The following is a 20947-nucleotide window of genomic DNA, read 5'->3' as shown; positions in this document are numbered from 1 at the left end:
GGGTCTGGGGCAGCGGGTCTGGGCAGCTGTATTTAGGGCAGCTGTGATGTCAGCGGGGAGGAGGGCTCAAGCTGGGAATGTGACACAATGGCCCCTTTGTCCCCTTCCCCTCCTGTCCTGCACACACTCTGGAACCACATTCTGGCCCCAAACCACATGACACAGGCGGGGCCGCACAGCGGGGCTCTGCCACCACCACTGCCCTGACACTCGGTGTCACCTGGCGTGCCCTCATACGTGCGTGTGCACACACGTATCCACGTGTAGAGCCGTGCATATGCAGTGAGAGGTGTAGTCCCTCCTTTACCGTGCTGCCCAATACGGTAGCCATGAGCCACAGGTAGCTTTTAAAATTAATTACAATAAAATTTAAAATGGAGTCCTTCGGTGGCACTGTCCACATGTCATGTGCTCTATAGCCACAGTGGCTACCGTACTGGACAGCAGATAGAGAATGAGTTTATCATTGCAGCAAGCCCAAGCCTAGAGCCTTCCACACCGCTGGCTGCTCGCACACAGGGCCTGGTCTGTACGTGCTCTTCCTCTCACACTTGCTCACTCCTGTTCACAGCGATGTCGCACTCCACACGCTCACCTAGAAAGGCCACCTCTTGACCTCATGGTCTCTCTCTTTAGTCTCCCGGGCATCTACACCCAGACTTGCACCCAGCCCTGCGTCTCAGGCCCTGGCTTCCGGCCTCAGCCAGCTCCTCTTGGCTTGGAAAGAATAACAGGGTGAAAACATGACAGCATGACAGTGGCACCAATGTCTGGTCTTAAGGCTGAGATGAATTCCATAGACATGGAGAGCTTTGGAAACTCAAGTCAAACTCAGCCTGGGTTGGCCAGGAGAATGAGGGGACTATGAGACATTTGAAACCTAAGAAAGGCCTGGGGCTTCCCTGGTGGCGCAGTGGTTGGGAGTCTGCCTGCCGATGCAGGGGACACGGGTTCGTGCCCCGGTCCGGGAAGATCCCACGTGCCGCGGAGCAGCTGGGCCCGTGAGGCATGGCCGCTGAGCCTGCGCATCCAGAACCTGTGCTCCGCAATGGGAGAGGCCACAGCAGTGAGAGGCCTGCGTACCGCAAAAAAAGAAAAAAAAAAAAAAAAAAAAGAAAGGCCTGGAAGTTGAGAAGCGTGGTGCACCTGCCGGTGCGACAGGTGTGGGCAGGGGAGGAGAGACTGAGAACGAACAGGGGGCTAGTGGCAGGTAAAGCTTGGACACCAGGCTTGGCTTGCTTCTGAATCCCCTGTGGGGGCAGATACAGATGGGACCAAGACAGCCAAGGGCCTCGGGGGCAGGAGGTCCAGGTGCATGGGAGTTGCCTAGGCTGGTGTCAGGCAGGCAATCATTCAATGGATTGATCAAAGGATCACGAGGTAACTTGGGGTCATTTGCATATTGAATAAACTTTTGTTTACAAGGCACAATTTCTTGCCCTCTTTAGGCTAATTCCAGTGCTACACTTTCCTGAATGTGGTAGAAGTGCTAATGATGAATTATTAAGGGCCATAATTAACCGTCATGACTACTGGATGACAGCCAAAGTATTAGTATTGCAGACAACGGCCTCTGAGGACTGGTCTATCTCTGTGGACCTGAGGGAGGGATGAGGGCCTTTCCTGCCCAAAGGTTTAGTTCCTGAGACCTTGGGAGGGGGGCAGGAATGGGACAGCTGTCAACTTCTCCCCGTCTCTAGGTCTCTGGGCGCCCGGTCTGCTCCGGAGTTCTGACTCCCTGGATCCTCTGTGTGCCCACGGACGGCACACGGCTGTGCTTCTTCCCTGAGATAGGGGAGCTGACCAGTCATCTTCCTTGTGGGGGCCTCAGACTCTCAGGTCAGCAGGGAGGGGCAGGCAGAGGGCGAGGGAAAAAGGAAGGGAGGGAGAGAAAGGGGGAAGAGGAAGCAGGAATTTCTAAAAATGAGGAGGAAAGGGCAGGAGGCAGGGGCTGGGCAAAATGATCTCCCCGGGCCGCCACACACCCAGGGGTCATGTTTTGGGGACTTAGAAGGCCGAGAGAGATGGTCAGGAAGGCCTGTCACCTTCCTGGTAGCAGCTGGTAAGTACCTGGACTGCAGGTCTCCGAGGCCCTGGGGAGGCTTTCCTGAGGGCTGGTGGTTCCCTCCTTCCCTCCTGGGGGAGACCAGAAGAAGGAGGAAGAAGCAATGCTTTCTCCAGGTCTCCTCTGGCCCTCAGGGCAGGCTCAGCAGCCCTGTCTCATGTTGTATTGCTGATTGCTCCCTTGGAGGAGCTCAGAGGGGGCTAGGACGGAGAAGAGGCCAGATGACCCTAGGCATTTGCCCAGGGGGGCTCCCAGGGACTCCACCTCCCTCCACCAACCGTGGGCCTCCCAGTGCCCTGACCACAGCCCCCCAACCCTGCAGGGTGCCCCCAGCAGTAGGGGGGAGCAGCGAGAGCTGATGGCATTGATGGGCATGGGCATGAGGTTTGGGCAGGGCAGGATGTGCAGGGAGGTGTGTGTGTGTGTGTGTGTGTTGACGCACAAGTGGGTTGCCTGTCTGGCACTGTAAGGGACAAGAGGGTATGGGAGACATGCAAGGAAGATGAGGAGAGAGTTAAGAGAAAGGGTAAAGGCGTAAGAAAGGCAAGAGGGAGGGGGAGGGTCTGTCAAGGGTGCTAGAGGGAGAGGGGAAGGGAAGGGGCAGACGCTGAAGGAGAGCCCACCCACCTCCCAAAGCTCCCTCCCCAGGACTCCCCTCCACCAACTCCAAGGAAGGAAATTAGGAGGCCACTGCAGATAGGTTTGGGTCATTTCCACATGCTTTATTCCAGCAATCAAAATAATTAAAAACATCTCAAATTATTATACACATACAAAATAGGTACAGAGTCTCTTGTTTCCTCCCACCCCTAGGGGGAAAAACTGCTTTGTGCTTTGGGAAATTGTGCTCTGAAACCCAGTGAGAGAGAACGCAGAACAGGCTACAAGAGAGGCCGTGAGGATGGGATACAGCTGAGGAGAGGGTTTCAGAGGAGGGAGAGGTCGGGAGAGACAGGAGAGAGGCCTGAGGTGGTGCGAGGCGCCGAGGGGGATGAAGAGAGGGTGGAGAGCAAGTGACCCTGTCTGGAGCCGGCACTCTCTCCCCCACATTAAATAGCACCTTTAGAAAATTCACGAGTCCCCATCCACAAGAAAAAAAAAAAAAAAACAAAGAATAAAAAAAGACTTTGAACAAAAAGGAACATTTGCTGGCCTAAGGGGGGGGGTGCGTTTCCACTTCCATAGCACCAGTGATTCCCTCCCCACCCCACCCCATCACAGAGATGTAGCACCTTTGATATAAAACGGGGAGCCCCTTCCACCCTGCCCCCATCCCGCCCCCCATGCAGTTGCCCCGGTGACACACAAAGACCAAAGACGAGAACGAGGTAGTCTTTCAGCAACACAATTACACAAGGAACAGAGCAGTCTCTCCCACCCAGCTGGGTAGCACGGGGGGGATTGGCATGTTTCTCAAATCCGATGTTTCTGCTCTGTCTTGGCCCCTCCTGACTTTTCTCCAAACCCGGTGGTGAAGGGCCAGTGGTGCCCCTGGCATGCTCCCCCTCAAAAACAAAGAGGGGTATGTTGCCGGGGCAACAGGGATGCCAGATGGTAAGGCTTCTTTGGCAGTCTGAGAACTCCGGGTTCCCCCAGGGCTCGGGGGTTCTGGGTGAAGGGAGTAGGCTGGGAGTGTGGGGGCCACTTGGGTGTTTCAACATTGCCTTTGGTTGCTGGGCAGACAATGCATTGTTTCCTGTGTCTTTTGGGGAGACTTAGATTCTGGGAGCAGTGGAGGGGAGGCCCCAAGAAGCCATGGAGAAAGGAGCAGAAAGGGCAGCGTTGGGGTGTCATAAGCCCAACGGGCAGAAAAGGACTTACCCCCACGTGGGTCTTCAAGCAAGTGGACCAAGCTTCCTTTTTTAAAAAGTTATTTATTTATTCTTTTTTTTTTTTTTTGGTAAGGTTGAATGCAGTTTTGGTTTTTGGTCATATTCAGTTGGTCAAGGATAAAAACTAAGTTTGAGAGATGAATGCAAAGGAAAAAAATATTTTCCAAAGTCCATGTGAAATTGTCTCCCATTTTTTTGGCTTTTTGGGGGGTTCAGTTTGGGTTCTTTGTTTCCAGAGTCAGGGGCAAGTGGGTTGGGTGGGAGGGAGCCAGGTTGGGGTGGAGGGAGTTTACAGGAAGCAGACAGGGCCAACGTCGATGCCGAATTCCTGGTCTGGGGCGCCAACGTCCAAGGGGGCCACATCGATGATGGGCAAGCGGGAGGTCTTGGTGGTTTTGTATTCGATCACTGTCTTGCCCCAGGCTCCGGTGTGACTCTGGGGTGAAAGGGAGACAATGGGAGAGGGGTGTCACCAAGTGGCAGTGAGGGGGTAGGGGGACTGGGCCTGCCCGGAAAGCCAAAGCCCAGAGCGGGGGCCCTGCTGGACTCACCGTGCAGCCGTCGTAGGTGACGCTGTAGGTGAAGCGGCTGTTGCCCTCGGCCCGGATCTCAATCTCGTTGGAGCCCTGGAGGAGCAGGGCCTTCTTGAGGTTGCCAGTCTGCTGGTCCATATAGGCCACGCTGTTCTTGCAGTGGTAGGTGATGTTCTGGGAGGCCTCAGTGGACATCAGCCGCAGGAAAGTCAGCTGGATGGCCACATCGGCGGGATCGGAGCCCTGGCCGCCGTACTCGAACTGTGGGAGCGGAAGAGCGACAAGTGAGTGGCTGTGTTGGAGCCTCCGGTCCTGGCCTCCCTCCCTGGAGTCCCCTGAGAGCATCCTAGTGAAACTTACGTCCAGAGGTGGCACCCCTTGCCCCCAGTCACCCTGTGTTTGACCCCGTATCAAGGACCCAGGTCTCCTGCCTCCCAGCTGATCACACTTAGCAGACGTCTGGTCCACCCAGGACCTACCCTTAGGCCCTTCTGAGCCCTGGGCCAGCCCATCTCCTAAGAGCGGCTACGGGATCGAGCTCACGCACCTGGAATCCGCCGGTCATGCTCTCGCCGTACCAGACATGCCTCTTGTCCTTGGAGTTCTTGCTGATGTACCAGTTCTTCTGGGCCACGCTGGGCTGAGTGGGATACACGCAGGTCTCACCTGTCTCCATGTTGCAGAAGACCTTGATGGCATCCAGGTTGCAGCCTTGGTTGGGGTCAATCCAGTATTCTCCTGCAGTGGGGCAGGGTGAGATGGCGTCAGGGGAGGTACGGGATGTGGGCACCTCAGGGCTCAGCCCCGTCGCGGCAGGAGGAGGCACAGCTGGGCCAGCCCTTACCGCTCTTCCAGTCGGAGTGGCACATCTTGAGGTCACGGCAGGTGCGGGCAGGGTTCTTGCGGCTGCCTTCAGGGCTCCGGATGTTCTCGATCTGCTGGCTCAGGCTCTTGAGAGTGGTGTCCACCTCGAGGTCGCGGTCACGGACCACATTAGCATCATCAGCCCGGTAGTAGCGGCCACCATCCTGAGCCTTCTCTTGAGGTGGCTGGGGCAGGAAGCTGAAGTCGTAACCACCGCTGGGAGGACCAGGGGGACCAGGGGGTCCGGGAGGGCCGGGGGGACCCTGCGCAGAGAGGGAGGAGAGGGGGGATTACCGGGGTTCAGTGCTTTCGGGGCTGGAGGGCCATGGGCAGACAAGGTGGGGGACCACATACAGCAGGACCAGCATCACCAGTGCGACCACGAGGACCAGGGGGACCGATGGGGCCTGGGAGACCGTTGAGTCCATCTTTGCCGGGAGTACCAGCGGAGCCAGGGGGACCCTGCAGGGAGGAAGCTGGTTGGAGAAAGCCTGCCAGAAAGCACGGGCCCACCCCAGCTCTGGCAGAGAAGCCCACAACCCACTCTGCCTGGGCTCTGGTTCCTCAGCCTCATTACGGCTCACTCCCACAGCTGGGCCAGGAAATTTTGTGGGAGGAAGCAGTGGGGAGGGGGAGGCGAGGGCTGCGTAAGGTGGTCCAGAACCCCCTTCCCTTCTTTCATGCCCTGCCCCAGACCCTTCTCCAGAGAGGCGAGGGACCCAGGAAGAGCAGCTAAATAGAAGACACAACTCACGCGGGGACCAGCAGGACCAGAAGCTCCGGAGGGACCTTGCTCACCAGGAGAGCCCTGAAGGAGAGATGTGAAGACAGTTTAGGCCAAGTGTAGGTCAAATGTGGCCAGCAACCGCCCCCCGCCAGCCACCTTGTTATTCTGGAAGTCTAGCCCCAGGGTGTCCATAGGCTGATACCCCTCCCACGATCCCTCATTGCACACCCCTCACTCTCTCAGAGGCTACTTGGAAATACCCATTAGTCTTCAGACCCCAGTCCCCACTAGGGAGGAGAAGGACGGTCCAGAGAGGGAAACCGAGGCAAAGTGTCCTCCCCCATCACACAGCAGGACTTGGGGAGATGATAAAAGAAGACAAGATGGCAGCTGGGCGCTGGGGAGGGGCTGGGCATACTCACGGGAGGGCCAGGGGGACCCTGGAGACCAGAGAAGCCACGGTGACCCTTAATGCCTCTGTCGCCCTGTTCGCCTGTCTCACCCTTGTCACCACGGGGGCCTTGGGGTCCCTAGAAGAGAGATGGGGACAGGCTGTCAGGTGGAAGTTCTGTTAGCACTGAGGGGGTGCAGTCCACATCTGGACAAGGGTTCTGAGCACACAAGGGCCATAGCAGGGCACTTACGGTGGGGCCGCGGGCACCAACGGGGCCAATGGGACCAGCGGGACCAGCAGGACCCTGGGGAGAGCAAAGAGAGCATTAGATCCTGGTCAGGGAGAGCCCAGCTGAGGGCTGGCACGGCCTGAGCTGCAGGTGAGAACCCCCCCTTGGCCAAATCCCTCTTTCCACTCATCTTTTCCCACCATATCCATTCTCTCCTGACCCCAGGTGAATCTTCATGTAAATTCAGGCCTCATGTAAGCTGGGGCGAGCACCTGGGAACAAACCCCATTCCTTGGGGGAAACGGACTGTCGGGAGGAGGGGTCTCAAGGCTGAGCTGTGGCTCAGTGTTTTCAGGGAGGCCAAGGGACCAGACATCTTGCAAGGCCTCCTCTTCTCCCCTGCTTAGGTGAAGTCAGGTGTCCATCTGCAGACCCCTCGGCAGGCCTGGAGAGTCCCTGGCCTGAGCAGAAATGGTAAAGCCAGAGGCCAGCTACTTACAGTCTCGCCACGATCGCCGCTCTTGCCAGCAGGGCCGACGGGGCCAGGGGCACCAGGGGCACCAGGAGCACCAGGGGGTCCAGCAGGGCCGGTCTCACCACGGTCACCCTGGGGGGGGGGGGAGGAGGGGAATCCGGGTCAGCCCCAGCTGAGAGGGCCAGGTGGAGCGGCAGGTGGGGCTGTGGCCCCAGGGTGCAGCCGTCTTACCTTGGGGCCCGGAGAACCATCTCGTCCAGGGGATCCTTCGGCACCAGGGGCTCCCTGCAGAGAGCAGGGGAAGGTGAACGGCAGCCAAGGGGAGGGAGGCTCAGGCCAAGGCCGAGATGGCCACACCAAGGGCACTGGCGTGGGGCCGGCAACCGCTTACCTCACGTCCAGACTCGCCAGGGGGTCCAGCCAATCCGGGGGGGCCCATGGGACCAGGGGGGCCACGTTCACCACTTGCTCCAGAAGGACCTTGTTTGCCAGGTTCACCCTGAGGGAGAAGAAAGGGTCAGGCCGGGGATGGGGTGGGAGAGGGCCTTAGGACCCGCCACCTCTGTCCCCGCTGACCCCAACACCCCCACCCTGCGCCCTCCAAGTCCTGCAACTGTTCTCGTCGGGATCCGCAAGGTGAGGGGGCACTCACAGAGGGGCCAGGAAGACCAGGGAAGCCTCTTTCTCCTCGCTGACCAGGCAGGCCGACCACGCCACGCTGTCCAGCAATGCCCTGAGGTCCGGGAGAGCCGGGAGCGCCCTGTGGGGGACGGGTGGGGGTGAGGTGACTTCCAGTGGCCAGGGACGCTGCCCCCACTCTGGACCCATCTGGAGCGTAGTGCACTTACAGCAGGTCCATCAGAACCAGGGGCTCCTTTCTCACCAGCGGGGCCAGGGGGACCGGGAGGACCGACTTCACCAGCACGCCCAGCGGGGCCGGTCTCACCGCGGGGGCCTTTGCTGCCTTCTTTGCCAGCAGGACCAGAAGGTCCAGGGGGTCCAGCATTTCCCTGGTTGGGGAGAATTGGGGCCGTCAGAATCCATCGGATTCCGGAGCATTATGGAAGCCGTAGTCGGGCCCACTGCACTCCTGACGGCCTGTGCCCCATACCCTCCCAGACCGGTGGAGTCTCCACCACAGACACTTACAGAGGGCCCAGGGGGACCGACTCGGCCAGCAGCACCAGGGAAACCAGTAGCACCCTAGAGAAGAGGACAAAGAAGCAATCAGAGGGAGGACAGCCCCTCACCTGGCCCAGCCGCCCCATCTCTAAACGCGGGCTGGGGAGAGCCTCGGCAGAGAATCACAGTGAGGTACTCACAGGGGGACCAGCGCTGCCACGAGCACCTTTGGGTCCGGGAGCACCAACGTTACCCTGTAGGAGAGCACAGAGGAGTCACGGCTGGGCCAGTCCTGGATCCAGCCTGCCGGCAGCTCGGGCCCTAGATGGCGAGATACTCACAATGGGGCCAGGAGGTCCAGTGGGTCCAGCAGTGCCAGGGGCACCAGCATCGCCTTTAGCACCAGCATCACCAGGTTCGCCTTTAGCACCAGGTTGGCCATCAGCACCCTGGGGGAGGAGGGAGTGTGGTGAGTGGAGGAGAGGGCTGTGCCGGCCTAGGAAGTCAGCTGAGGAAGGACAGGAACTCCAGGCAGGAAGATGCTTGAATGGGAGACAATTCCCCCTCCACCCTCCTTCTCTGAATCAGGCCAATGCCTCTCTCCTCATCCAGTCACTCAAGGCCCCAGGGCCTAGTTGGAGATGGAAGATGAAAGGGATCTTGGTACTCACAGGGGGGCCAGCGAAGCCAGCAGGGCCGGGGGGACCAGGCTCACCACGGTCTCCCTAGAAGAAAAGGAGGCAAATGGAGAGATGCCCTGATCTGGGGGAAGGTGGGATGGGATGGACCGGAGGGTGGGGAAGGAGGGCCTGAGGAGAACTCCACAGGGACCAGAGCAGGTGGGAGCCAAGGTGGAGGAGGGCCAGAAAGAGGGCCAGGGGCAGTATGAAGGGAGAGAAGGCTGGAGTATGGAGCCTTAACTGGCTCTTCTGTACTTACGGGGGCACCACGAGCTCCAGTGGGACCAGCAGGGCCGCTAGGACCAGTTTCACCCTGAGAGGGAGGGACAAGAGGCGCAGGGTCAGGGGCCCATGCTGAATACTCCTGGCGGATAACCCAGGAGAGTCATCCTCCCTTCTGGCCCCCCACCTTTGGATCACCAGCTTAGAATGGCAGGAGCTGCCTCCCCCTGCAGAGCTGTGCCCAGGCTTGCTGGGGAAGCTGTGTGTTAGGGAAGAAGGTGGGGAGGCAGCCATCTCACCTTGTCACCAGGGGCACCAGCGGGGCCAGGAGGACCAATGGGACCAGTCAGACCACGGACGCCATCTTTGCCAGGAGCACCATCAGCACCTTTGGGACCAGCATCGCCCTAAAGACATAGGAAAGTCTGAGATTTCCAGTGTGGGGCAAGGAGGTGACCTATGGCATCCTGCTTGTGTCTGGGACCCCTCCTCAGTTTGTGTCTGCCCTGCCCCCATGTGTGCCAAGGACTCAAGATCTTTCAGGGGAAAGGTGTCTGTGTGGGGATTCCGGGGAACTTAGATTAAGAAGCTCCTGCTTTGTGTAGAGGGATTCCTCGTCCAGGAGCCCCCCTCCCACCTCTTGTTGCCATGGTAACACATGGGAAGGGTAGGGCCTGGACTATAGGTAAGGATTCATCAGCCAAGAGGCCAGAGAAGAAGGAGGATTAAGGAGAACAGGGAAAGACCCAAAGGAGTAGAAAGAGAGATGCTGAGGGATCTGAAGCAGAGACAGATGGGAACCACACAGGGTTCGAGGGAGGGGGGAGTTCAACTTACTCTGTCACCCTTAGGGCCTGGGAGACCTGCTGCACCTCGTTCACCAGGCATTCCTTGAAGGCCAGGGGCGCCCTGGTTACCAGGGGCTCCAGGGGCACCAGCATCGCCCTGTATGACAACCAAGAAGACTGGAGTCTCAGAAGTGGGTCACAGCTTTGAGCCCCCTCTTAATTTCTCCCAGGCTTGGTTCTGAGGCCAAAGACAGGTACTAGCTAAGAGGAAAGGCTCACAGCCCAGAACTTCAGGCTGCACATGGACCCCCCCCAGTCTTGTCCCCCCATCCCTCCCCAACATCCAGCCGGCTTTGGTCACAGCCAGGCATCCCCCATCACAGGAAGGGTGAGACCTGGTCCCTGTGCTGCCCTTACCTTAGCACCATCATTGCCAGGGGCACCGTTGGACCCACGGGGACCTGCAGGACCGGAGGGCCCTTGCACACCACGCTCGCCAGGGAAACCTCTCTCGCCCTGGAAGGAAAGGACAGGGCCCGTGAGGTGGCTGCAGAGACGGGGCCAAGCACGGGGCATGTTGCTAGAAGCAGCAAGAGGCTCTACTTACTCTTGCTCCAGAGGGGCCGGGGGCACCAATGTCTCCAGGAACACCCTGAGCGGGAGGGAGGGACACACAGTGAGCAGAACCCACCTTGGTCCTCCCAACTAGAAAACATTCTTGTCCACCTGGGGGCTAGCCCTTGGGGTCTGTGATTGGAGACCAATCCCTTCTCAGCATTGAACCGGGATTATCCCTCTACTCCTCCTCATGAATGTGTCACCCTCCCCAGACTTGGGGTTGAGGGAAAGCCAGAGTATTCCAGCAGCTCTAAAAAGAAGTCATCCAGACCAGCAGCCAGGCAGCTCCTTCCAGATCCTGTCACACAGAGGTGCAGCTCTTTGCTCCCCTCTGTGTGGCACCCTTCATGACGGGAAGTCCTTCCTCGAGTCTAACCTTGATCCCTCTAGTTGATGGTTGTCTGATTAGCTAGGGGGCTGGACTCTCCCTCTGTATTCCCTGCGCTCCCCATCTCTTCAGCTGCCTGCTACCTCTTACCTGTTCACCGGGTTTGCCTGCTTCACCAGGAGGACCAGAAGGGCCAGGGAGACCCTGTAGGTGGGAAATGGGGGAGGGAAGCGAGGGATTAGAATCTGGAAGAGGTGTTCCTCATGCCCCTCTTCCAACACCCTGACAGCCGTGAGGCCTCACCTGGAATCCGGGGGAGCCAGCAGGGCCTTGTTCACCTCTCTCACCAGCAGGGCCCTGCAAGGAGGAAATGCTGCGGTCATGGGAAAGCTCAGGAGAAGGGGGACGGGGGCTATCTCCCCTTTCCTGCCCCACAGCACCCCCTCCCCAGGCCTCCCCGTCAGGGACACTCACAGCAGGTCCGGGAGGTCCCTGGGCTCCAGCTTCTCCGTCTTTGCCAGCAGGACCCTATGGGGAGAGAGTGAAAAAGGGGTCAGGGTGGTGAGGTGGGCGGGCAGCTGAGGAAGAGAGCACAGGTAGGGGGCCTGGGGGCTGGGGGTCCTGACGCCCTGGGGATGGGCTGGAGCCTCCCGCATCCCTCCTGCAGGATGTAGGGATGTGACGTGGGCGGAGGCAGGGAGGGGACAGGGACCAAAAGGCGATACTTACAGCAGCGCCGGGGGGTCCAGGAACGCCTCGTTCTCCAGCCTTGCCGGGTTCTCCCTGTGGGGAGAGAGAGTTAGGGTTGAGGGAGCTGAAGTGGGAAACCGGGGCCTCCTGGGTCCCTCCCGTTTACTTTGAGTGGAATTTTTAAGGAACTTTTGAATCTGTCAATCAGCTCTGGCCCCTGAGGAAGGCCTTTGCTGGCTTCCACTGCTCCATCTCTTGGCCTCTCCCTGAGCCCTCTCCTCCCAGACGACCCGCCCCTTAGGCCCCTCTCTCCACCCTCTTCTCTTTCTTCTCCCCATTGTATGCCTTTGGTGACCTGAGCTGCAAAGGGCTTTCATCTCTTCTGATATCTTCTTTTGAACCTCAAAGAACCCACCAAGATATCCTATCCCCGTGTGTGTGTGTGTGTGTGTGTGTGTGTGTGTGTGTGTGTTTGGGGGCCAACGATATTTATTTCCAGGGATAGAGCAATGGTAGTAAAGCCAGGAGAGGTCTCTCATTTTATGGAATAGGGAGACTGAGGCCCAGAGAGGGGCAATGAGTGGCTTGAGGCCACATAGCAAGTCAGTGGCAGAGGTGGCCTCAGAGCGAGGACTCTTCCCCCCACCCCCACCCTCACCCCAAGTGTGTCTGTCCCTGTGATACGCCTCACTGAGTACTCACAGCAGCACCTTTAGGCCCAGGGAAACCCATCACACCGGCCTGACCACGGCTACCAGGAGGGCCTGGGGGTCCGGGGCGGCCATCTTGACCAGCAGGACCCTGAGGATGGAAGGTACAAAAGTGGAGGTGAGGACAGAGGGTGAGAGGTCAGGAGACTGATGTGGGCCTGGGGGAGTGATACTTACAGGGGGGCCAGTTTTGCCATCAGGACCAGGGCTGCCAGGGCTTCCAGTCAGACCCTAGGGGGAGTCAGAGAGGTGTGAGTGGGGTGGGGGATAAGGGTGGTGGAAGAGGGGGAGAAGGAGAGTGGAGGCTGGGGTGGAGGACATTCTAGAAGCTGGATCTGTGGTCCTGCTCCAGAACCCTCATAGGATGGGCAGGGTCATGGGCCAAGCCGGGCAGAGGGCTGGGGTCTCACCTTGGCACCAGGCAGACCAGCTTCACCGGGGCGACCAGCTTCACCGGGAGAACCTTTGGGGCCAGCAGGGCCAGGAGCACCACGTTCACCAGCGGGACCCTGGTTGGGGGAGTCACAGCAACAATTAGGGTCTCTTTATCATGGGCTGGCCTCTTCCTCCTGGGCTGTGGGTGGTGCTTTGAGAGGCACTGGTGGTGGTAGGAAGGTCAAGGTGAGGCTAAGTGTGAAGAGAGAGGTCTGCAGCCCCAGTATGGGCACTAATGACCGGGCGGTGGGGGTGGGAGACGGTTGACTATATCTGGGAGAGGAAGGTAATGTCCAGGGAGCGGCAGGGTCAGCCTCCCACCCACGAAGAGAGGTTACCTTGGGACCAGCAAGACCATCTGAGCCAGGGAAACCGCGGCTACCGGGTCCACCCTGTGGGAGGAGAGGAGGTCAGTGAGCTCAGACACGTGGGCATCAGGCCGGCACTGGGGCTGAGAAGGGGGCACTTACACGCTCGCCAGGGGGTCCAGGCAGGCCAGCAGGTCCGGGTTCACCTCGGGCTCCTCGCTTTCCTTCTTCCCCAGCAGGGCCAGGGGGACCTTGAATACCAGTGGGGCCCTGGAGAGGGCAGAGAGGAGGGGGCAGCCTGTGGTGAGGGACTGTCCTGGTACCAGCTCCAGAACAGGCTTGAGGCTGGGTGTCCAGCACCAGGGGCTCCCATTCCTCCTTGGACCTCCCCCAAGGGGCTGCTGGGGGACTTACGGGCTCTCCCTTGGCGCCAGTGTCTCCTTTGTTGCCAGGAGCACCAGGTTCACCCTGAGTGGGAGGAGAGGAAGATGAGTGGAAAGTGGGGATGCTCAGCTGGCCTGGATCGTCATGCTTCCCAGACAAGGGCCACGGGAGCCAGCTCATGGGGTGGGGCAGAAGAGAGAGAGCAGTACTTACGCTGTTACCCTTGGGACCAGGGGGGCCGCTGGGACCCTGGGGTCCAGAGGGGCCTCGGGCACCCGGGAAGCCAGGAGCACCAGCAATACCAGGAGCGCCCTGCGGGAGGCAGAACAAGTTAAGCCCAGGAGTGGAGGGCACAGGGTGGGCGGAAGGTGGGCACCAGGGGCGGCTCTGAAACCTGCAGGATACTTACATTGGCACCTTTAGCACCAGGCTGTCCATCAGTACCAGGGTTTCCCTGTGACACAGAGAGAGGTGGGTGAGTGACAGGCAAGGACTCTGAGTTAGGGAGAGGCACGGGGGTACTGAGGAGGTGACACTTACAGCAGGGCCAGCGGCACCAGCAGGGCCAGGGGGGCCGGGCTCGCCACGCACACCTTGGGGACCTTCAGAGCCTCGGGATCCTTGGGGACCAGCTTCACCCTGGATTGGAAGAAAGAACCTGTCAGGAGCCACCCTGGGAGCCCAACCTCATGGCTGGATGGCAGGGGGTGAAGGGCCATGACAGGAGACCAAGAGTCAGGACTTCAAGATCAGAGAAGGGGACCCCAGGACAAAGGTGTTGGGGACTGGGCTTCTCTCTTGATTCTGGGTCCCTCTGGTTTGGGGAGCTGGGAGATGCCCACCCCTTGGCCTGTGGGAGCCCTGCTCATTGGAGGGTGGGGGTCTCACCTTAGCACCAACAGCACCAGGGAAACCAGGAGGACCAGCGGGGCCAGTGGAACCCTGTGAATGAAAGGAAGATGTTAGTGAGAAGGAAGATGGCAGCCTCAAGTCATACCCTGGGACAGAAAAGGTCCTGGGGTTCAGTCCTGCCCCTGGTATCAGACCCAAGAGCTGACACTGAGACCCCTCCGCAATCCCAGGCACTGAGGTCTAAGGGCTGTACTCACAGGGGGTCCAGCAGCACCAGTAGCACCATCATTTCCACGAGCACCCTGCAGGAGAGAGGGGAAAGCCCCGGTTACATTCACTGAGCACTGCTCAGTCCCTTTAGCTCCTAGGGAACCCCTTCCAGAACCTGGAGTCCCCCAAGGGGCCAGGAGTACTTACAGCAGGGCCAGGGGCTCCAGGGCGACCTCTCTCACCAGGCAGACCACGGGGGCCCTGACAACAAAACCAAGAGAAGCCAAGTGAGACAGGAGACACACCCCTCTCCCCAAGCCCCCATCTTGCCACTACGTCCTGTTCCCTCCCTTCCTTCTACAACTGGACACACTCACCATCTGACCAGGAGCTCCATTTTCACCAGGGCTACCAGGCTCACCCTACAGAGCAGAGAATAGAGTTAGAAATTCATTCATGGTGGGACTGCAGGGGAGGTGGAGGACCATGACAGTCACACAGCCTCTTACCTTGGGACCAGCAGGACCAGCATCTCCCTTGGCACCATCCAAACCACTGAAACCCTAAGATAGGAAGAGGGCCAAAGTGAGATCTTGTGGAGACTGTGGACAACCTTGACAGCCACCCAGACCTCAGGAGGAACCTCAGGAGGTCATCACAGCTATCTCCCTGTGTCTGAGCTAGACTAAACCCCAACTGGCCCAAGATCTCACTCCATGCCTTTATTGGGATTTCCTTCCCAATGGAGGGAAGTTCTCTTTGATGTCTACTCTCTATCCCTTGGAACTTATACAGCTGCCACCCACCACGACGCACACCAGGATCCTTTGGGGAAAGGGCTGGAATGCGATGCTGAGACTTTGGGAACTTAGATGACACAAAGGTGACTCACTCTGTGTCCCTTCATTCCAGGGAGGCCAGCTGTTCCGGGCAATCCCCGGGCCCCCTGGAGAGAAAAGAAAAGGACAAAGGCAGGGCTGTTAGAAGACACCACTGTGGACACAGCTCCCAAATGAAGCCCAAATGCAGCAAAGCCTGGAGGCAGCCACGCCATCCTCCTGCTCACCTGAGGTCCAGGAGGCCCGCGCTCACCAGGACGACCAGGCTTTCCAGCTTCACCCTGAGAGAAAGAGAAAAGGCCATCGTGCCCGTGCCCCCTGAGTTGGAAAAGTATGGAAGGCCTGGGTCTTCCTGGGGTCGTTGAGGGTCAGGCTTAGAGGCCCAGAACCTTATCTCAGTTTAAATCTACCATGCAACCCTTGCTTGAATTTTACGTCCCTCCAAAGGAATTTCTGTTTATTTCTGTCACCAGCATCTTAATCTCACCATGTGGAGTGAGAATCTGAGGTACCCAGAGTGGTTAAGCCTGTGGGAAGCCATTCACATCAGGGGATGGGGTTGGGGACTGCTTTAAGGTGACTGGGGTGAGGGGAGGGAGAGCCACCTCTGTTAGGAAGATGGGGAAACATCCCAGGAGGCTCCTTTTTCAAGGGCAGTCCCATGAATCAAGGAGAACATGCCCTCCTTTCTCTGGGTATCACCCCCAAAGGTGGTGGGGGCACTGGGGTAGAGATTACAGGGACCTAACACATGGAGAGGTGGTGGGGGTCAGATGGTATCTCTTTACCAGGGCTACTTACATCATCTCCGTTCTTGCCAGGGGGGCCAGGGGGACCACGGGGACCCATGGGACCCTAGAGGAGACAGGAAGAGAGGATGTTAGAATGGCCAGGATAAGGAAAAAAGAAGGGGAAGGCTAGGATTGGAAGAAGGAGGTAAGAAAGACCCCAGATGGTGGTCCTTCAATAGGAGAATCCATGTATTTGTAGAGGGAGTGTATATTTGCACAGAGAGTACAAGTTGGGGAGCACTTACTGAGGCTCCAGGCTCGCCAGGCTCACCAGGGGGGCCTTGGAAACCTTGGGGACCCTGGCAGACAGGGAGAGAGGGGTAGGGTTAGAAGAGTAGGTCCCTGCCAACCTGTCCCCCATCTCACCAAGAGATCTCTGAGCACCTTCCCTGCCCTCATGCCAATCCTCTTTCCAAAAGCCCAGAGCCCAAAGCGGTGTAGACATCCTGGATACTCACAGGTGCGCCAGGGGGGCCAGGGAGACCACGAGGACCAGAAGGACCCTACAGAAGAAAAAGAAAGGGAGGCCATAATGAAGCCTCTGTAGGAAAGGTTATCTCCCATGGTTCCCATTCAGACCACCCAGTTGCCTGGCATCCTCTCTGGATTCTGAAGTCCCAAAGGTCTTCTTGAGCTCCTAAGTTATCTATGCCACCCCATATCCCTTCCCTGGCCTATCCTGTCTGGATCCTCATTTGCTCTTCTTCTGTCCTCCACATCCCTCGCTGGTGACTCACCATGGGGCCAGGCACAGAAATTCCTGTTGATTTCTCATCATAGCCATAAGACATCTGGGGAGCAAAGTTCTAGAAGAGAGAGTACATGAGAAAGCAGGGTCAGGGCAGTGAGTTGAAAGGCAGAAGATATCACCAGTAACGGGAAAAACTGATACCACGTGCCTCCTGATGTGACACGCTATGCAGGACAACAACATGACCTGGGGCATAGCCCTGCCCGAGACGTATCACTGGAATGTAATCATGAAGACACATCCAACAAACCCAATTTAAGGGACAGTCTACAGAACAACGGGCCTCTTCAAAAAATGTCAGTGTCATAAAAGACAAAGAAAGTCTGAGGAATGTTCCAGGCGAAAGGAAACTAGAGACATGACAATTAAATGCAATTCATGATCCTGGCTTGGATCCTGGAACAGGTACAACAGCAAAAAAGCTATAAAGGCCATTATTGGGAACATTGGTGAAGTTTGAATGTGGACTGCGTATTAGATAATAAACAGTACTGTATCAATGTTAAATTTCCAAAATGTAGTCATTGTGCAACGCTCATGTTACGAGAATGTTCTTGCTCTCAGAAAATACATGCTAAAGTATTTAGGAGCCAAGGGACATAATACTAGCAACTTACTCTCAAATGGTTTAGAAAAAAAAAAAAAAACCCAGATAATTATATTTATACACAGAAACTGATAAAACAAATGTGACAAATCGTGGATATGTGAAAGTTCTTTGCATTATTTTTGCAACTTTTCTCTCTTCCTGTAAGTTTGAAGTTATTTCATACTATGAAGTATGCCATCTGCCAAGACAAACCAACCCCAACAAACTAAAAACCCCGCGATGGGGGGGGGGGGCGAGGTGACATAAGGCCTTCCAAGAACGCCTCGACTCTCCACTTACTCCTCCGAGGCCAGGGGGTCCGGGAGGTCCTGGGGGTCCGGGGGGTCCGGGAAGTCCAGGTTGTCCAGGAATGCCATCTCGGCCAGGGGGGCCAGCGGGTCCCTGCAGCGGGAGAGGGCGGGCCGGGTGAGCGCAGGCCAGGAGCCACGCCCACCTCCAGCCCCAACAGCCGGGAGAGGGCACCGCTTACCCTTGGGCCTCGGGGGCCAGTGTCTCCTTTGGGTCCCTATGGGGTTGGGGCAGAAGAAACAAGAGAAGCCGGGTTAGAGAAGGAGAACCGCGAAGAGTCTTGGGCGGGGTGGCGAAAGTCGAGGGCAGAGAATTACCTCGACTCCAGTGGCTTCTTGGTCCGTGGGTGACGCTGGGGGGGGGGGGAAGAGACTCGGCTTAGAGGCAAGGTTTGCTCCAGGTGCTTCCGGCAACAGACGCCTCCCCTGCGCTGGGCAAGGGAGAGCCCCCGCCCCCGCCCCGGCCCAGGCCCCGAGCTATACCCTCGCCTTCCGGGCAGACGGGGCAGCACTCGCCCGCGGGGACTTTGGCGTTGGGACAGTTCTTGATTTCGTCGCAGATCACGTCATCGCACAACACGTTGCCGTTGTCGCAGACACAGATCTGGCAGGGCACGGGTTTCCACACGTCTCGGTCATGGTACCTGAGGCCGTTCTGTACGCAGGTGACTGGTGGGACTGGGGCAAGAGGGGGAGATGGGGGCTGTCAGCGGCGCGCGAGTCCCCCACCTCGGGGCTCCAGGTACCCCAACCCCACCGTCCCTTCCCCTCGGCCTTAGAGGCACATTTAGATTTTCCCTTTCCCGCCTCTCCTTTTTTTGTCTTTTTGTTTTTCCTTTCCCCAAATCCTTCACCGCTCATCTGCTCCTCCTCAGCGCCAGTGACAGGGCCGAGGCGCCTGGCCAGGGAAGCTATAACTCTTTCCAGTTCTCAGGAATTTAAACAAAGTTTTAGGCCGGGGTTGCTTCCAACTCCAACCCCAGACCATTTGCGCTGAAGCCAAATGAAATAAAAAGCCATTCGGTGGGAGAGTGGGGGGTGGAGGAGTGGGAAGAGAAGCTCCCCAACCAGAGGGCAGGCTTGTGGGGCGTGGTTTGGGTGGAGACAGAAGGAGGGGACGGCAGGAGAGACCAGAGGTCTAGCCCGGATCCCGCCCCATTCCCGGGGCAGGTGGGATGGAGTGGGCGGGGCTAGGAGCATGGGGGAGGGGCTGATTGGCGTGGCATCCCGCCCAGAGACTTGAAGCGTACCGTAAAAGTAGGATATGCCCTAACCTCCAGCGCCCAGACATCTCAAAAGGCCTCTCTCAGTGACAACCCCCGTTTCCCAAAGCCAGCCAGTGCCTCTGGGTCACTCCTTAGCCAAAGACCCAGTAAGTCCGCAAATAATAAATCAAGTTAGTTAACCACGCCCACCGCGGATCATCTACCCAGACGGCCACTAGGTGGCGGGCGACACTAAGCAATTTCCCCCGACTGGCTACTTCTTCTAGAGACGGGGCTACCCTATCTCCAACTTTATTTTCCAGGTCTAGAGGTGGGGTCCACACCGGGCAACAATCCCGGTCTTCCCGCTCCGGCTCCTGCGCGGGGAAGCGCTGGATAAGGAGGCGCACTGCCCAGTGTAGATCAGCAGAGGGCGCAAGGACTCTGCCTGACCAAGTCCGCGCCGAAGAATCTCTTCCTTCAACCCGCCCACGCTCCACGCCCCCTCCCCCGCTCCGCCCAGCACCTCCGCGGCCCCAGGAACATTGTCTAGCCTGCAGAGAGGGTAAACAATCTTTCCTTATGAATCATCTCATAGCCTTTCTGATCACTCATAGCTTGGGCTCCAAATTCCCAACTCGGCGCCCCCATCCCATCTTCGACGTACTTTCCCCCCACCCGGCGTCCAGACCCCATTTTCCCCGCAGTACTTCGCAGTGCGCGCTCAGAACTCCTCCTGTGCCAACTCGCGCCGTGCAGCATCCTCCCCTCTCACTCCTGGGGGGCGTTCATCTACACCCTGACCCAGAGTGCGGTCCCTTCTATCCCAGGGCGCCGAGGACAAGCCCTCACCATCTTCCTTCCATTCCTGAGCCTCCGGAGCATCCCGAGTCTCAGTTTAAGTCGCGGACCCCTGGGACCAAACGCAGGGCAAGATACCAAGCAGCCCTAGACTCCCAAAAGTTTGGGACTTACTGTCTTCTTCTTGGCCTTCTTCTTGGCCCTCCTCTTGGCCGTGCGTCAGGAGGGCGGTGGCCGCTAAGAGGAGCAGGAGCCGGAGGTCCACAAAGCTGAACATGTCTAGACCCTAGACATGTAGACTCTTTGCGGCTGGGGTGGGGGTTAGCGTCCGCTCATGCGTGGCCTCACACTCCGCGTGCCTCCTGCTCCGACCCCGAGGAGAAACTCCCGTCTGCTCCGACCACCGGCCCGGGCCCCTTTTATACCATCCTGATGGAGAGCGGGGAGGAACCCTGCCCCTGGGAGAGGGGGAGCCGGCTGCCCGTCCCCCAGCCAATCAGAGTTGCCTGGCCCGGCCCCCAATTTGGGAGTGAGAACGGAGAGGGGGAGGAGGAGGGAACGGAAGGGAAGGGAGTCCACCGCACATCTCCCCCCTTCGCGGCTCTGCCTCCCCAGCCCCCCAGCCCAGCCAGGGCCAGAGATGATGCCGCTGGGATGCGGCTAGGTCCTCAATATAGTGTGCGCTAAAGAGTGGGTAGGGGCACCTCTGCAGCTTTCTTACTGGGACCCCCGACCTGGGGGGCAGAACTGGAATTGGGGAGCTGGTTAGGGAACCTTTCAAAGATGGAAGGATTGGGGGTGATTGGGAGAGAGTTCTGCTGGCCATGCCTCGTTCACCCTCCTGACATCGTTGGCAAGAGCTAGGGGATGGGTATGAAGAGGCCAGCTGGGCACCCCTCTAAAGCAGGAGAACCTAAAAAAAAAGATGTGCCTGTTTAGGGGTGTCTTCTGGTGTGGCTGGGGTATGGAACTTAGGAATATTTGGGGAACAAGTTAAGGACTCATTTGTAGACATTAAGGATCAGATACGTGGGGATGGGTGCTAGCAAGAGGGTTTTTATTTCAGGATGTCAATTCTTCTACCATGCCTGAGGCTCCAAGATGAAGTACAATGCTCTCCCCAAACCTCAGCATGATTGAGAGAGATGGGGTGGGAAGGCTGAGGCACTGGCTGAGAAATTTGACTACGCGGTCTCT

The 20947-nt window shown here is 58.1% G+C and overlaps 1 protein-coding gene across 1 annotated transcript; it reads right to left on the bottom strand.

The window, feature by feature from the left end:
* Nucleotides 1-3895: 3895 nt before the first annotated feature.
* COL1A1 (collagen type I alpha 1 chain) lies at nucleotides 3896-20154 on the bottom strand. Its single transcript, XM_029212499.1, has 51 exons — nucleotides 19925-20154; nucleotides 18228-18422; nucleotides 18063-18097; nucleotides 17927-17962; nucleotides 17737-17838; nucleotides 16834-16902; nucleotides 16555-16599; nucleotides 16342-16395; nucleotides 16107-16160; nucleotides 15533-15586; nucleotides 15359-15412; nucleotides 14976-15029; nucleotides 14844-14888; nucleotides 14674-14727; nucleotides 14514-14558; nucleotides 14293-14346; nucleotides 13945-14043; nucleotides 13814-13858; nucleotides 13618-13716; nucleotides 13435-13488; nucleotides 13183-13290; nucleotides 13051-13104; nucleotides 12688-12786; nucleotides 12455-12508; nucleotides 12270-12368; nucleotides 11607-11660; nucleotides 11352-11405; nucleotides 11181-11234; nucleotides 11028-11081; nucleotides 10539-10583; nucleotides 10349-10447; nucleotides 9981-10088; nucleotides 9443-9550; nucleotides 9181-9234; nucleotides 8913-8966; nucleotides 8583-8690; nucleotides 8442-8495; nucleotides 8269-8322; nucleotides 7968-8129; nucleotides 7772-7879; nucleotides 7511-7618; nucleotides 7351-7404; nucleotides 7144-7251; nucleotides 6666-6719; nucleotides 6444-6551; nucleotides 6049-6102; nucleotides 5649-5756; nucleotides 5275-5557; nucleotides 4978-5168; nucleotides 4449-4691; nucleotides 3896-4333 (listed from the first exon to the last, which is right to left on the bottom strand). Exons 1-51 carry the CDS (start codon nucleotides 20025-20027, stop codon nucleotides 4187-4189), a joined length of 4392 nt encoding a protein of 1463 aa, XP_029068332.1. The 5' UTR covers nucleotides 20028-20154; the 3' UTR covers nucleotides 3896-4186.
* Nucleotides 20155-20947: the final 793 nt, after the last annotated feature.

Source organism: Monodon monoceros, unplaced genomic scaffold, assembly GCF_005190385.1.
Source record: "Monodon monoceros isolate NGI ecotype Baffin Bay Population unplaced genomic scaffold, NGI_Narwhal_1 Super_Scaffold_9, whole genome shotgun sequence".
Lineage (NCBI taxonomy): Eukaryota > Metazoa > Chordata > Mammalia > Artiodactyla > Monodontidae > Monodon > Monodon monoceros.
Note: the sequence above shows the minus strand (reverse complement) of the source record. Positions and strands in the feature narration are given on the sequence as shown.